The sequence below is a fragment of the Lampetra fluviatilis genome, chromosome 1, assembly GCF_964198595.1.
Source record: "Lampetra fluviatilis chromosome 1, kcLamFluv1.1, whole genome shotgun sequence".
NCBI lineage: Eukaryota > Metazoa > Chordata > Hyperoartia > Petromyzontiformes > Petromyzontidae > Lampetra > Lampetra fluviatilis.
This window is the reverse complement of record NC_136275.1, coordinates 9,768,737-9,782,504: the sequence shown is the minus strand read 5'-3', so window position 1 is coordinate 9,782,504 and position 13,768 is coordinate 9,768,737. Positions and strand designations below refer to the sequence as shown.

At 47.0% G+C, this 13,768-nt stretch overlaps 1 protein-coding gene across 4 annotated transcripts; it reads right to left on the bottom strand.

Annotated features, from left to right (window-relative positions):
- Positions 1-1,440: 1,440 nt before the first annotated feature.
- LOC144931625 (lariat debranching enzyme-like) lies at positions 1,441-10,037 on the bottom strand. Of its 4 annotated transcripts, none has more exons than XM_078855725.1 (9): positions 9,985-10,037; positions 5,667-5,869; positions 5,393-5,517; positions 5,144-5,224; positions 4,940-5,025; positions 4,033-4,257; positions 3,783-3,863; positions 3,504-3,649; positions 1,441-3,356 (listed from the first exon to the last, which is right to left on the bottom strand). In XM_078855725.1, exons 1-9 carry the CDS (start codon positions 9,997-9,999, stop codon positions 2,939-2,941), a joined length of 1,380 nt encoding a protein of 459 aa, XP_078711851.1. In that variant the 5' UTR covers positions 10,000-10,037; the 3' UTR covers positions 1,441-2,938. The 4 variants fall into 4 exon arrangements, with proteins under 4 accessions (XP_078711851.1, XP_078711841.1, XP_078711858.1 ...); XM_078855715.1 differs by lacking the exon at positions 9,985-10,037 and adding an exon at positions 8,739-8,952; XM_078855732.1 differs by lacking the exons at positions 4,033-4,257; positions 9,985-10,037 and adding an exon at positions 8,739-8,955.
- Between the last annotated feature and the right edge of the window lie 3,731 nt (positions 10,038-13,768).

The following is a 13,768-nucleotide window of genomic DNA, read 5'->3' as shown; positions in this document are numbered from 1 at the left end:
TGTCCCTCTATTTCTCAGCTTATCTTCCCATCGTGCACCTCTCCGGGCCCGTAGCGTCGAGTGGAATGGAGGAAGCTGAGCCCCCTGCTGAAAGTTCAAAGTCTTAGTCAAAAACCAAAAACTGTTGGCATATTTAAGACTGATGGTGTTTTTCCCGCCCTCATTCTTTTCTCGTATACATAGCTAGAAAATGATGCATGGTAGACAGAGGTCATATTGTTATACCGGGTAGTCGTCAAAATGTTTAAAGATTCACAGTGACGATGTTGTACCTCCGAGTTATATTTTTGGGACGTGCACGTCGCTGGTGGACCAGAATTTATTGCCCATCCCCAGTCGCCTGCGGTAGTGGTGCTGCTGGGCCATCTCCGGGAACCACTTGCGGCCTCTGTGGTGCAGATACATGTCCCCAACATTGTTGTTCGCCAACGAGTTCCAGGATTTTTTCCCCCAGTTATGTTGAAAGAGTGGCGACATATGTCCAAGTCAGGACGGTGTTCCACCCGAAGGTGGTGTCATTCCTACGCAGCTGATCTTCTTGACCTTCTCCGTGGCAAGTCCTATGTTTCGGAGGTACTGGTAAAGAACCTCTTTAAACAGTCCCGCTACGCTTGTGTAATGACTTGACACACTTGTATTCTTTGAGTCTTTTGGTAGTCACGTAGATAGGTTCAAAGAAAATAACAAAAAAATCTACTTGGCTTTACCGAAAGACCCAAACAATATGAATTCCTGCAGTCACGAAAGCTTTAAGTCAAGATTTGACACACTTTTCTTGAGATGGCATTTTATTGAGGACACGTTCACCTGACATCAGGCGGAGACCCCAACTGCAACAGCCCCGAGTCTCCTGCGCATCTCCCTTACATATGTAATGCGGGCGTAAATGGGCGGGCCGGATATGACGATCCGAGAGGGAGGAGTCAGGGTCACGTGGGGGGAGATGGTATAGCGGGGAGACAGGAAGACATCTGGGTCAGTCGGGGGAGTGAAGAGTGGAGACTACGTTGGGTGGTCGCCGTGCCTCAGCCTCGTGGCTGAGGGGTCATGACGGCGCCAGCCAGCGGGGTGGAAGAGAGAGTTGGGGATAGAGACAGAGAGTGGCGAGATCGCCACAGAGGCCACACAGGGCTGAGGTTGGAGAGTGGCGAGATCGCCACAGAGGCCACGCAGGGCGAACGTTGGAGAGTGGCGAGATCGCCACACACGGTAAGACTCGGCACCGCCAGCCAGCAGTGACCGAGCACGGAGGAACGGGGAGCAGCGGTGGGGCTGCTGTGAGAGCAGCCGGAGGGCTGCACAGGAGATCTGCAGCAGAGCTGCAGAGGTGTGGAGGCTACGGGAGCGAGGGCAGCTATGGAGCTGCCAAGGGGAGAGCTCTGAGCGAGGGCCGTGCGGAAAAAGTGTAAGAACCCGAATAAAGGACGACGGAGACAGAACCAGGATCGAGTCCTTTATTACACATAGACCGAGGCCACACCCCCCTTCTCGATCATTCTAGCCGACTCTGGACGCTCGCTCCCACCGGCAGACTCCACCGTCCTCTTCCGTCACCTGACCACGCTCCCTTCTCGATCATTCCCGTAGCCACCAGTCCCTTCGCACTTACAACTGACTCCCCTGTCATTACCTCCCGTGGCCACTAGTGCATTCAAAATTCTGGATATCGAACGCTGTTTCCCCATCGACTGCCATTATATATTTGGAAGATGCGTTTTGACGGAAAGAAATTAGGCTTCAAGATATAGTCACACTTCAGAATATAGCAAACATTTTTCAGCACGTTGAATGTAAAATCAAGTATTATAAAATACGAGTAACAACTCAAGGTAAATAGTGGAAAAACAATACTATACAGGACTTACATCTAAGGTCTCTTTTTTTGCAATTCTGCTATCACTTCCACTTCATGACCTCCATAAACGACATCTTAACTTACTTGAACTGAAGAACATTGAAAGAATTGTGAAGTCGTGCACAGTACGCCGTGCTGTCCAAACCGAGCTTGGGCAGCACGGCGAGCTCATGTAATCAGCACAGGCTGAAAAGCGTCCCACGCAAACCACGTGGAGCAGCATATGTATGCATGTCTGCTGAACTTCTTTCGCTTCATGCATCGCCAACCGTGCGAATCGGAGGTGCGAGGAAAGACAACAAACTAAACACAAAAAGCAGTTTTAAAGAAATTAGTTTTCAATCTCGATTTAAAATTGCCTAACTCCAGTGGCTTCCTCAATATTGGAACAGCTTTCCAGACGGCCGCTGAAGCATGAAATGCACGCTCAAACGACACTGTCCATTGTTAAATCCCCCCCCCCCCCCAAAAAAAAACACAATTTAGAAATAAATTAAAAATTCCGTAAATGCAAATTTAACGCAACGTATATGAAATTCGTCCCATAAATTATAAATTACATTATAGAAAAATTCCGTATATTTAGATGCTGTATGAGAGACGACTATTTCCAGGTTCTACTTTAATTCGTTTATAAAACATGATTCATTGCCATGCTGTTACAGATATCTGTGCAAGCAGTATTTTTTTCCTTAAGATATCTTCTGTAATCCTGCACAGCTCTCTCTGGAAACTCACAACCCATCTACGGAGTTAAGTTAGATACTCATGACTGTCTTTGCTCATACATCTTGCATTATGCAGCATTTCTGCCATTTTCCAGAAGTCTCTTCGATCAAGGCAGATGTCTATTAACAAAGGACAAAAAATCGTTATTGTTCCCACATTCTTATTTTCAAATAAAGCAGCAGATACTATGGACTCACAGGGAGTGTGTTTTGAACTGCACTTTACATACATAGATCATCAACGACTTCCTCCACGCTTTCATCACCATCCTAAATTTTATTATCACAGTCTACTTTAAAATCGATTTCTTCTTTGTTTAATAATGTATTTCTGCCACAACCACATTTTACCGTGTCATGCTCTTGGTGGGGATTCTCTGAGTATGTCATTTGCATCTTCATTAGTGCTGCAATGAACGCCACTTTGTTGTTTAAGGCAAACACATTCACAGACTTTACCATCACGACCTTCAAGTTCACTTTTCTGATCGTGCATCTCCATATTCTTCACTGGTTTTCCCACAATGCCCTTATGGGGGTCTTTAAGGACTGTACTCAGTTCCGGGTTAAGTACTACGTTGGGATCTCTGATACCCAGTGCGGCACAGAACACAGTTGTCTGAGGATTCACAGCGTGCTTGGGATCCTGTGCTCTGGGTTTGTGAGGGCCATAGTCAGGAACTGTCTTCACAAAATTCTGTGGCACACGAAGATCTCGACCAAGGGAACTGAGGGCCGTGGCAATGGCTTCCTTTGTCAAAGTATAATTATGTCTGTTGGAGAAAAACAATTAAATTCATAGGATTAACAAACAGTGAAAATCACATGGTAATAAAAAAACTACTTAAGATAAGAACACTGAAGTGTTTGGCAGTGTACTAAAGTGGCAATAAGTTACGGTGACATTAATGAAGAGACACCTCAGATGATTCTCTGTCTTGAGTGAAGGAGCATGTATCTCAGGAGACACGTTGATTAAGTGGTCCATGGTCTTCAGTATTGCGAGCCACTCGGAATCATACTCCAGCTGCAGAGGAACCTCTGGGTCGTGTAACATCTCGACAACCTGATTGCAGACAACAATCCGAGAGAACTTTATCATGAAAACCGATTGGCTTGTGACTTTATATTGTTTTGTTTGCAAAGCTGTGAATGTCTCATGCGTGGCGTGTATTTTGGTTACAGCATGCTCTGCCAACCTGCAGGAAATCTCTCTGAGGTAGGCACTTGTCCAAGGCCAGGAATTTTGTAACCTTGGGTTCGGCATCACCAAACCTCTGCTACACAAGCACAGGTATAAGATGGGCATTGGAGCAGTAGAATAATTCAACAAGTGGCAATAACAATTTTAAATTGGGAAGCTTGCACAATGAGCCCCAGTAGTCGGGTAGGTTCATTGGGTCTCTACTGCATAGCTTATTTCATGTCAGGCATTGACCACTTCCTCACGTTGTGCTGCACAAGTGCAGCGAACTTGACATGCAGGTGTGCGGAGAACCAGAAGGTGGGGCGCAGGTGGTGGAGCAGCTGGGCACCGGCTGGGCTGCCTAGGGAGTTTGCTTCCACCTCATTCCGTAGGAAGCGCTTGCGCCGCAGGAGCTCCTCGCGCTGCCCATAGTTATAGATCCCACGGGGCCAGTCGTGAGAGAGAAACACGTCCAATGGCTGCTGAATCTAGAAGGCCAAGATTAACCGGCCATGGGTTTATTTTTTTGAAATGTATGTAATTTAATAAATTCATTTATATTCTTTGAAACAGGGGTCCCCAACCCCCGGGCCGCGGACCGGTACCGGTCCATGGCCCGTTAGGAACCGGGCCGCACAGCAGGAGGTGAACGGTGAATCCACGCGTGGCCCGCCCATTATTTTATTCACCACTTCTGTCCGCGCCTCTTTCCCGCACTGCACACTTGTCTCAGTTACAGTTGTGGTAAGCCCACGAGCTCTAACCCCTAGCCAAAATGAGTAGAAAACAAACGTCGCTGGAGAGCTTCTTTGAAAAGGGGGAAAGACCCAATGAGGAACCAGCCCCACCGGTCCGTGAAAAAATGTCTTCCACGAAACCGGTCCCTGGTGCCAAAAAGGTTGGGGACCGCTGCTTTAAAATATGCCTCTTTACGAATCACATATATTTAGTACAAATGTTTTTTTATCTGCAACAAAAGGTTCAATCGAGTAAATATTACAGCTGACCATATACCTGGTGCGTAAAACTCACATTGGCTCAGTTCAGATACTTATAGCTTTCTTAGTTTTCTTGGTTGAGATAAGTTGCTAAACTACTGCAAGAAATTTTAAACAAACTTCAAGCTTGCCCCTCTGCTGAAAAATGTAGACGAGAATGTGTTTTCCTCACCTGCTTCAGTTTCATAACATCACAACTTCTCACATGGTAGACACTTCTGACTGTATCATTGTTGTATGGCGGGAACTCATAATGACCTGGGTTAGGGTTAGAGTTATTCAACAATCAGCGTATGGGACTATCTATAACAGCTCATTATTAGTATTATTTTAAAACCAATTATTGAATGTGATAACAGATTACAGCAATAATTACCTTTGCAATAGTTGTGGACATTGTAAATTCCTGAGAGGCCCCCTATCCTCAGGCTGCCATACTTAACAATTCCAGCATATCCTGGAGAAAAAACACACCACAGTAGCTTGAACTCATACCACTGGACACACTATAAACTTATCCAATACCAGAGTTAAAATGCCTTCCATATAACACCGATACGCTTCCCAATATGCATACACAAATGTTAATAAAACATTTCAAGACAAAACAGAAGTCGTTTCTTACCCAGGTAGTAAATGTTTGGTGCCACCCAACCACCATATGGAATTTCTTGTAAATGGTTCGAGGCCTCATGGTTACCACCAATGAAGATGGTCAACACCGGGGCCTTTTGTGCACCAGAATAGTACCTAGGGAAGAAGAGGGCACATCTCAGTACGTGTTGAAGTAATCTAGGAGCCCCAGAAAAACACATGCTTTTTAGGGGCAGAAAATACAAAACAAATGATGCAGATGGGTCTGCAACCTCCTGGCCCCCGTGCCATCTTCTGACAGTTACTTGTGAAAGCTGTGCATGTGCCGGTACTTGGCTGGCACGGCCATGCACTGCAGGTCGGTCTCGTCGCGTGCCGCTTGGAAATCTCCACAGCAGAGCAGCAGGTCAACGTGCACGCCCTCCACGCGCTCCATGTGCTCCAGCGTGGCGAACACCTTGTCGAGCTGCCCGTGGCAGCAGCCTGCCACCGCCACCTTCATGGCTCTCTGGTGCACACAAGTACACCACAAAAGCGAGAATAATTATACCACAAAATTAATCCATAATCGACATATCTGAACACCAGAGGTCGCAAACGGGTTTTGATTCCTTACCCGTACCCGGCCGCACCAGGGTCGCAAACGGGAACCCGTACCCGGCCGTACCCGTACCCTACCCGTACCCAGCCGGGTACGGGTATCGGGTACCTGATTGCGACCTCTGGGATGAAGCCATGCATGCATATTGCAGGCGCGGGTGGGTTGATTCTAGGAACTTGAATTGTGAGAAGAGACAAGACGTTGGGAAATGAGTGACAAACAGTTAATCACCAGTGACTCACGGTCTACCCGTACCCGTACCCGGCCGCACCAGGGTCGCAAACGGGTACCCGTACCCGGCCGGGTACGGGTAGCCGGGTATCGGGTAGGGTAGGGGTATCGGGTACCCGGTTGCGACCTCTGCTGAACACCCCTGCTCCTTTGCCTAATGCATGCACGGACAGTCATCGACTTACGGACACAATTCGTTCCTGAGACCCGTTCGTAAGTCTGTACTTGCCCATGCGGTGTGTTGTGAGATGTGTTACGTATTCTTAGGTTTTTTCGGTAAAGTCACGTAGGTAAAAAATAAAAATGCATAAAAGTTAAATAAAAAATAAAATAGGTAAAACATTTAAATTAATAAAAGTAAAATAATAATAAAAAAAAAATATTTTATTTTACTTTTATTAAATTACATTTTTTACCTACGTGACTTTACCGAAAAACCCTAAGAATAGGAATCCTTGCAGTCACGAAAGCTTCAAATCTAGATGTGTTACGGTTCAAGAAAAAGGAAAGCATTTTTATTGTAGATTTGCATGTAACGCTTATAAAATATATTATACAGTAAATAAAACATAACATAGAGTAACAAATATAGAAACAAGAATCAGTTTTACTTTACACAGGAAAGTTAACCATTGAATCCATAATAGGTTTTTGGGTTAGATAGCGTAAATATATAAATGTGTCGTTAAAACCCGCAACCACCCGACAGCCAACTAGTAAGATTTGTCACGTAAACAGAACGTGGCCAATTCGTCACTAGTACAGCACACCGATGTGTTGGAGAGCCAAACCACAACATTTACAATCTGAGTACGACGTTTCGCCAGTAATTACAACTAGCTTCATCAGGCGACAGCCATATTTGTGAAGTGTTTCGTTCCTTATATAGAGGTGTAGATGTGTTGTTTCGTTCCTTATATAGAGGCGTAGATGTGTTGACCACCCTATGCCTCTGTATAAGGAATGAAACACTTCTCCACAAATATGGCTGTCGCCTGATGAAGCTAGTTGTAATTACTGGTGAAACGTCGTACTCAGATTGTAAATGTTGTGGCTTGGCTCTCCAACACACCGGTGTGCTGTACTAGTGACGAATTGACATGTTCTGTTTACGTGACAACCCTTACTAGTTGGCTGTGTTGGTGGTGGCGGGTTTTAACGACACATTTATATATTTACGCGATCTAACCCAAAAACCTCTATTATGGATGATATTGCTACGTGTTAAATTCACCATTCAATATTCAGACTCGTTTTCAAGAGGGCCCCGTCTGACAAATTTGTCGAATTGAGTACTGTACTGTACTCTATTTCATCCGATATATTTAGCACCGCCGTCTCCAGTCGTGGCACATATTTCAGTCGTTTACAGATGTCAATGCGTCCAAAGTATTCGCTTCAGATGTTTCCTTCGGATGTGCCGTGTACATCGTGGGCGTTTAATCATCATTGTCCCCGTGTGCATAACACGTGAACCCATTCGTCGGTCTGCCGCAAGGGGCTCTTTGCACGAAGCACCCTGCTTGCTGCCGCTTGCTGCAAGACCCATTCCGCACTTTGCTGGGATGCCACACGGCGACTCACTGCAGCAGCAGCAGCGTTTGACATCATTGCGGAAGGATTCCCTCCCCTTTGAACAAACCCCTAAACTCCCATCCATTGTAAATCTCGAACGGTACCCCCCCCTTCTTTAACTGGATAAATTTCGCAACGCACAGCATTTCTGGAACAGCAATTTAGGAGACCGCTTGTTATCGTGAACACCACGAATGGCAGAAACGCTCGTACAGCATTAAAGCCGCACGCACACGCACGGAGTGTGGAGTTGCAAGTGCAATAGTGAAGCATACTGCGGCACGATCAAACCCTGGCAGCCGAAGTCGATTGCCCTGGCCGACAACAGTGTTCTTACACGATTTGAATCGGGGTTCCATTCTATCATTGCTCCGAGGCTTCTCTTGGCCAGTGCTCGCTGACCGAGTGATCAAGCGCCGGCCTGTCCGCCCGACGACGCGCGTTGTAATTACCGGCGAAACGTCGAACTCCAATTGTTATTTTGTTATTTTCTTTGAACCTATCGACGCGACTTTACCGAAAGACCCAAGAATACGCATTGTACATGTTGTGGGTTTTGCTCTCCAACACACCGATGTGCTGACAAACCTTACGAATTGGCTGCGTCGGGCGGTGGCGCGTTTAACAACACATTTATATTTACGCGATCCAACAAAAAAAACCTCTTATGGATTACGAAGTATGGTTAACCCCCCCTCCTACGCCCGACATGGCATGGAGAGGCCTTCATCCAGCAGTGGATTAACTCGAACCATAATAACCCCTCGGCCAGGGCAGCGCATTTCAGCGGCCTCGTTCAGAGCCAAAGAGCCCCATCGCATAAAAGCGCACTGCCTGCCCCCATACGTGCCAGCTTTACAACGGTGCGAGCGGTTAGACGACAACATCACCGCCGCCACCACCTATACGGCGCAACTCGCGAGCTTATAGGGCACGAATGCAGATGGGGAACAGAGGATTTTGCGGTTACCTCCGTCTCCGAGTCGGCGAGCTGCAATGCGAGAGACTCGGGCGAGGGCCACCCCAACCCAGCACACGGGAAGCCGTGGGGAGGCCAATCACTCAGCCACTCAGCAACTCGCACAAAACCTTCCAGTTCTTCCACTCCACCGCTGCACGTGTGGCCACGACTGCGAGCGTGACGCGGGCAATTGTTAATATTGTTAGATCGGTAGTTTAACATTAAATGTGCAGTGTCACGTCTCGAAAATGTAGACTGCTTTTCTCTGCAACTGGTTTGGCCCAATGCACTGTAGGTGGGCTCTCTGCAGTAAAAAAAGGCAATTGTAAAACAATGGCATTGAATTCGGGTGTGCTGTGTTATGGACTGATAGCAAAGGTGCCGAATGTGCGGTTTCACACAAGAGGGCAGCACTAACCCAAGCGGTTATTCTTAGTGCCTCAGGAGAGAGTTGATTAAGTTTTGCTATTCCTCCTTTCAATGAGCGCAGACAACAGTAGTTGGTCTATATGATCCATAGTGTGGGTTGCATGCCCATAGTCGCACTGTAGCTTGCATTTAATTTTCCAGTCATGAAGAAGATGTGCACATCGGCTTGTTGATGTTCTCATGCGATTCATGGTTACATATACGTGTCTTCGAGGGATGTGGAAGCCATGCGTTGCGATGTGTGGGTCTCGAATGAGAAGTCCACGTTATTCAACTCTGTTCGCCAGCGTGGAACAATGCGGACGTCCAGAAAAAAAGAGGGCTCTGTTCTAACTTGATGTGCAGCCTGGAATTTCGATGTTTTCCCTGACGTGGCAGGTCATGAGCCCGCGGTGGCTTTTCACCATTGCTTCTGATGAATGGTGTAATAAACACGAGGTGAGCTGCTTGCTGGGCTTGTCATTCGCTCAACCAGCAGGTGGCTGCACTTGCGTGCAGCGTGAAATGTGCTGCTCGGTTCTGGCATCGCAGGCATTCGTAATTGCTATTCGCCTTGGGACGCATCGGCGGTAATTATTACCACGAGGGGCATTACTCGCCAAGAAGTGTCGTAGCGGTGATTGTGAGGGCCACTTACCTCGCATTCAATCGCCCCGTTACTGTTGGGTATGCCGCTTTGAGTTTCATGCGTGTGATTTCAAAAGCGTGCTTTGCTTTATGGGAACGCTGTTTGACATGAATGGGGACCTCTGTTGAGAGCAGATTTACTTATAATGTCGATGAGACCATATTGATTAATGTGTGTTTTCTGTCGTTTAACTCTTACCACGTTACGAGGCATGGTTGATCCACTGCTGGATAAAGGTCTCTTCAAGTCACCACGACATCCACAACTCTGCAATGCAACATCTTTATAATTCCGGACCTTTTTCAATGCATATAGTAACATAATTGAGTGTAAAATCAGTGTGAATTCTCTCAATATTAATTCACTACATCTACCCAAGCGGCAATGGCCATACACTGAGAATACATTAGCACACATAAGGGGCCGTCCATAAATGACGTCACGCACCTGGGGGGGGGGTCAGACGTTTGTGACGATGTGTGACGAGGGGCAGGGGGGGTTTGAGAAATGTGACGTCACATCAAAATGCACAACTTTAAATAAATATAGACAACACGTTCTACTTAATTAAATATACTTTTTTATAAATGTTTTCTCCTACAACATCAGAGTGCAGCGGCACGTTAAATACGCACTAAAATGACAATAGTTTAAAGCGATTTAATGCATGTTTTTATCTTTTTTGAGGGGGGGTCTGACTTTTTGTGACGCCGTGTGACGAAGGGGGGGGGGAGTCAAAAATCGTCCAAAATAGCGTCACGTCATTTATGGACGGCCCCTAAGACATTGAATTGCCCGGGCGTCCATGAGGAGGCAGCAATAATTGACATGACGCAGCATTGAAGTCCATGCGCCCTGCCACCATGCATCTAACACAGCAGATCAGAAAGCAATAGTATAATCCCATCCCTGTAATGTATCATTATGCTGTTTCCCATCTCTGTCTCTCTATTTCCAGGGCGTCGATGCGGAAGGGCTGCTGTGCTTGAGAGGAAAGCGCTAATGGCGAGGGAGGCCCAGGACAGGATGTTGCCGTAACAGATCGCGGTGTTGGTGACGCAGCTCGACAGCCCACAGTGGCACCCACGGAGACCATACTCGGCTTTGAAGTTCACCCATCATGATTCTTGATCCCCCGCCGCCAGCGAGTGACAAAATTGTTTTCGACAGATCCTAGACCTTTAAAAAAAAACCCCACCTTTGAAAAATAAAATAAATTGATTTTTGGCTGTTAGAGGACAGGTTCTTTTATTTTAAGGTCAGCCGGTTTTGGGCCGGATAAGTGAAGTTTTAAATACAGTGCAGCAAGTATTTAGAACATTATTCAGCGAGGTGAAAGTGCATTGAGATGCACATCGCTTGTGTAACAGAGACCGTGGAAGGTGGCGTTTTCAAATAATTTCGGGGACACAAAAAGACAATAATAGTCAAATAGAAAGTCTGAAAAGGCAAATAAAATGCGTTTTATAAATACTCAACAATGCAATCAAGGGTAAAGTTTCGTGCCAATATATGAGTAAAAATATTGTTATATTTTAATCTCTGTATTATTGGAGTTTCATGCAAATATTCCAAGATGGAATGTGCAGTCGTGCATAGCAGTGTCGTCTCTCTCGTCTGAACGAGGAGAGCCTGAGCAGTCCACCTTGGCCGCCCCCAGCACAATGGCCATTATTCACTCTGCAGCGCATGCCACCAGATATTGTACATCCAGCAGATGGGGACATCATCTGAAATTAATTGCTAATCAAGTTACAACATTCAAGCGCCCTTTGTTTTTTTCCATTGCCACCTGCAAAACATCATGCAATTATTTATCTTTACACATGCCTTTTTGGACTTTGTTGAATATTCCATCACATTTAGAAGGTACACCATATAATATACTGAATTTATTCTGCAGACATGCATCTGTCTTTGTATTATAGTAATTATAAATATATGGGTGAAGTTGGCGAGCAGTGGTCAGCACACTGTGCTATGAAGCTGCACACCCAAGTTTGGTTACAAAACAGTGCAAGCGTTAATAATGAATGAACACACTGTCCATTTAATATTGATGAATTATTGCACAAAAATACGTGTAGTTTGTTGAGCTAATGCTCTACACGTGGCATACAGAAAGTGAAATGGCAAAATTAATTAATGACCGTTCTTTCAGAGTGTGTAATAACTACGCAATGAGGCACTTCCAAGGAGTGTTCGTTGTAAACGGAGCGATCACTCGTAAAATGTAAGAGATGCAGCCCTGCAATTGCTTGCTCACCCCACTGCAGGTGGAGGGGCCTATACTCGAGGGCACACTAGAAAGCCCCACTCGACCATATCTAGCATCCCCTTCCATACTGGCCAGAAATCTTGGATGAGGTCAAAATACCCACACACGCAACCTGCCAATCGACTGTGATGTACACATTTATACTATTGTCTTGATATAGGCAGGGGAGATTTAAGAAACATGACTATTTTATTCAACTTCCCGTGTCGGTGACCAGTGCTGGAATGAATATCCCACGTTTATTATTAGCATGCCTCACTCAGCACAACTGCACAACATGCGGTGGTGCTAGTTATGGAGGTGTCGATGAGTCGGGACACCTGGTGATTTGCATGTGTTTTTTCTCCGTGAAATCAGCTTTGTCGTAAACGAGCAGCAAATGACGCCCCAGGCACGATGGGCGAAGAAACGAGTCGTCGCGAGTGGAACAAACCAGTCGATTCTACTCGCAATGATGAAAGTAATTCCAAAATCGTTTCTTTTAAATTATTATTATGCAGCAGCGTCTTTTACCAATTCTAATTCCAGTTATGTCCTACCCAAAGATATATTCATTTGTTTAGCGAACTTGTACATTATGCATGCGTTGTTGTACGTTGTGTAGAGGAGTGTTGTGAGTAACCAATGAGGGGGCAAGCGGATTGAGGTGCGAGCGGGTTGAGAGTTATGCAGGGGAAAGTGGGCGGGGCATAGCTGGGGGGAGTAGCCGCCCAAAGGGTTCTTAAGGGGGACCCCGTGATGGAGGCGTGGGCGTCGTTGGGGAATGGGGAAGGAACGGCTGGAGTAAGGGTCTCTCTCCTCGTCGCGGGGCGGTGTTGGCTGATTCCCCGCCTGGGCATACGAGTGAGAGAGCCAAGGGGATAGCCGGGGAAGGACTCAAATAGTTATTCAGCGTCCGTGTGAAGGACCGAGATAGAGTGCACCTACACTGGTGTGAGTGTAGGATGCCAAGTGAGAGTCTGCGTTAATAAACTGCAACAGCCCTTATACTATTCCCCGTCTCCGCGTGGTTGTACTGCACAACATGTGGTATCGGAAATGGTCTGCAACCTTCGCCATCGTGATGTCGAAGTCAGCTGCGAAGCGCAATAACCTACCCGTAGTGCAGTCGGATGACGAGGACAGCTTAGAAGTGGTCCCCACGATGCCCCCGGAGTCCTGGGCCCTGGAGATGCGCCCCGCGTAGCTATGGCAGCCAGTGCAGGAGGAGGAGGCTGCTGGTCCCAACCGGCCATCATCGCCGGAGAACTGGCGGACCGTCACCAGCCAACTCGGCCAGCTGCTGGAGTCCGCTGCGGGCCTGGTCGTGCGGATATCCACGGCGGGGGTCCAGCCGCACGTGGCCGTCGCCGAGTCTCCCCGCAATGTCTTCTAACGCGACGCAGAAGTCGGGTGCCATTTTTTGCCCAGACATGACGCAGCAAATGGGCGCCATCTTCTCTTCAAATGCGATGCAGCAATCGGCTGCCATTATTTTTTGCTGCCCAGCCACCGACGATCGCAAGGTTTGGAGCACTCGCGCCGGACTACAGCACGAATATTTGTTCATTTCGCCGCCTACCTCCAGTTCCCATTCACCGCGGCCGGGGGAGATTGGACAGCTTTTCAACGCCGTTTTGAGGCGGCTCATGCTTCGGTTGGATGGCCAAAGGAAGAGGCGCTCAAGGCCCTACCGACGGCATTGGACGATGACTCCTTGGCCGC

Coding starts and splice junctions, on each gene's coding strand:
- LOC144931625 (XM_078855715.1), bottom strand. CDS start 8,951: ATGTTAAACTACCGATCTAACAATATTAACAATTGCCCGCGTCACGCT. Junction 3,650..3,782: donor CTCAGAGAGATTTCCTGCAG/GTTGGCAGAGCA, acceptor GTCTGCAATCAG/GTTGTCGAGATGTTACACGA. Junction 3,357..3,503: donor AAGACAGAGAATCATCTGAG/GTGTCTCTTCAT, acceptor TTTCTCCAACAG/ACATAATTATACTTTGACAA.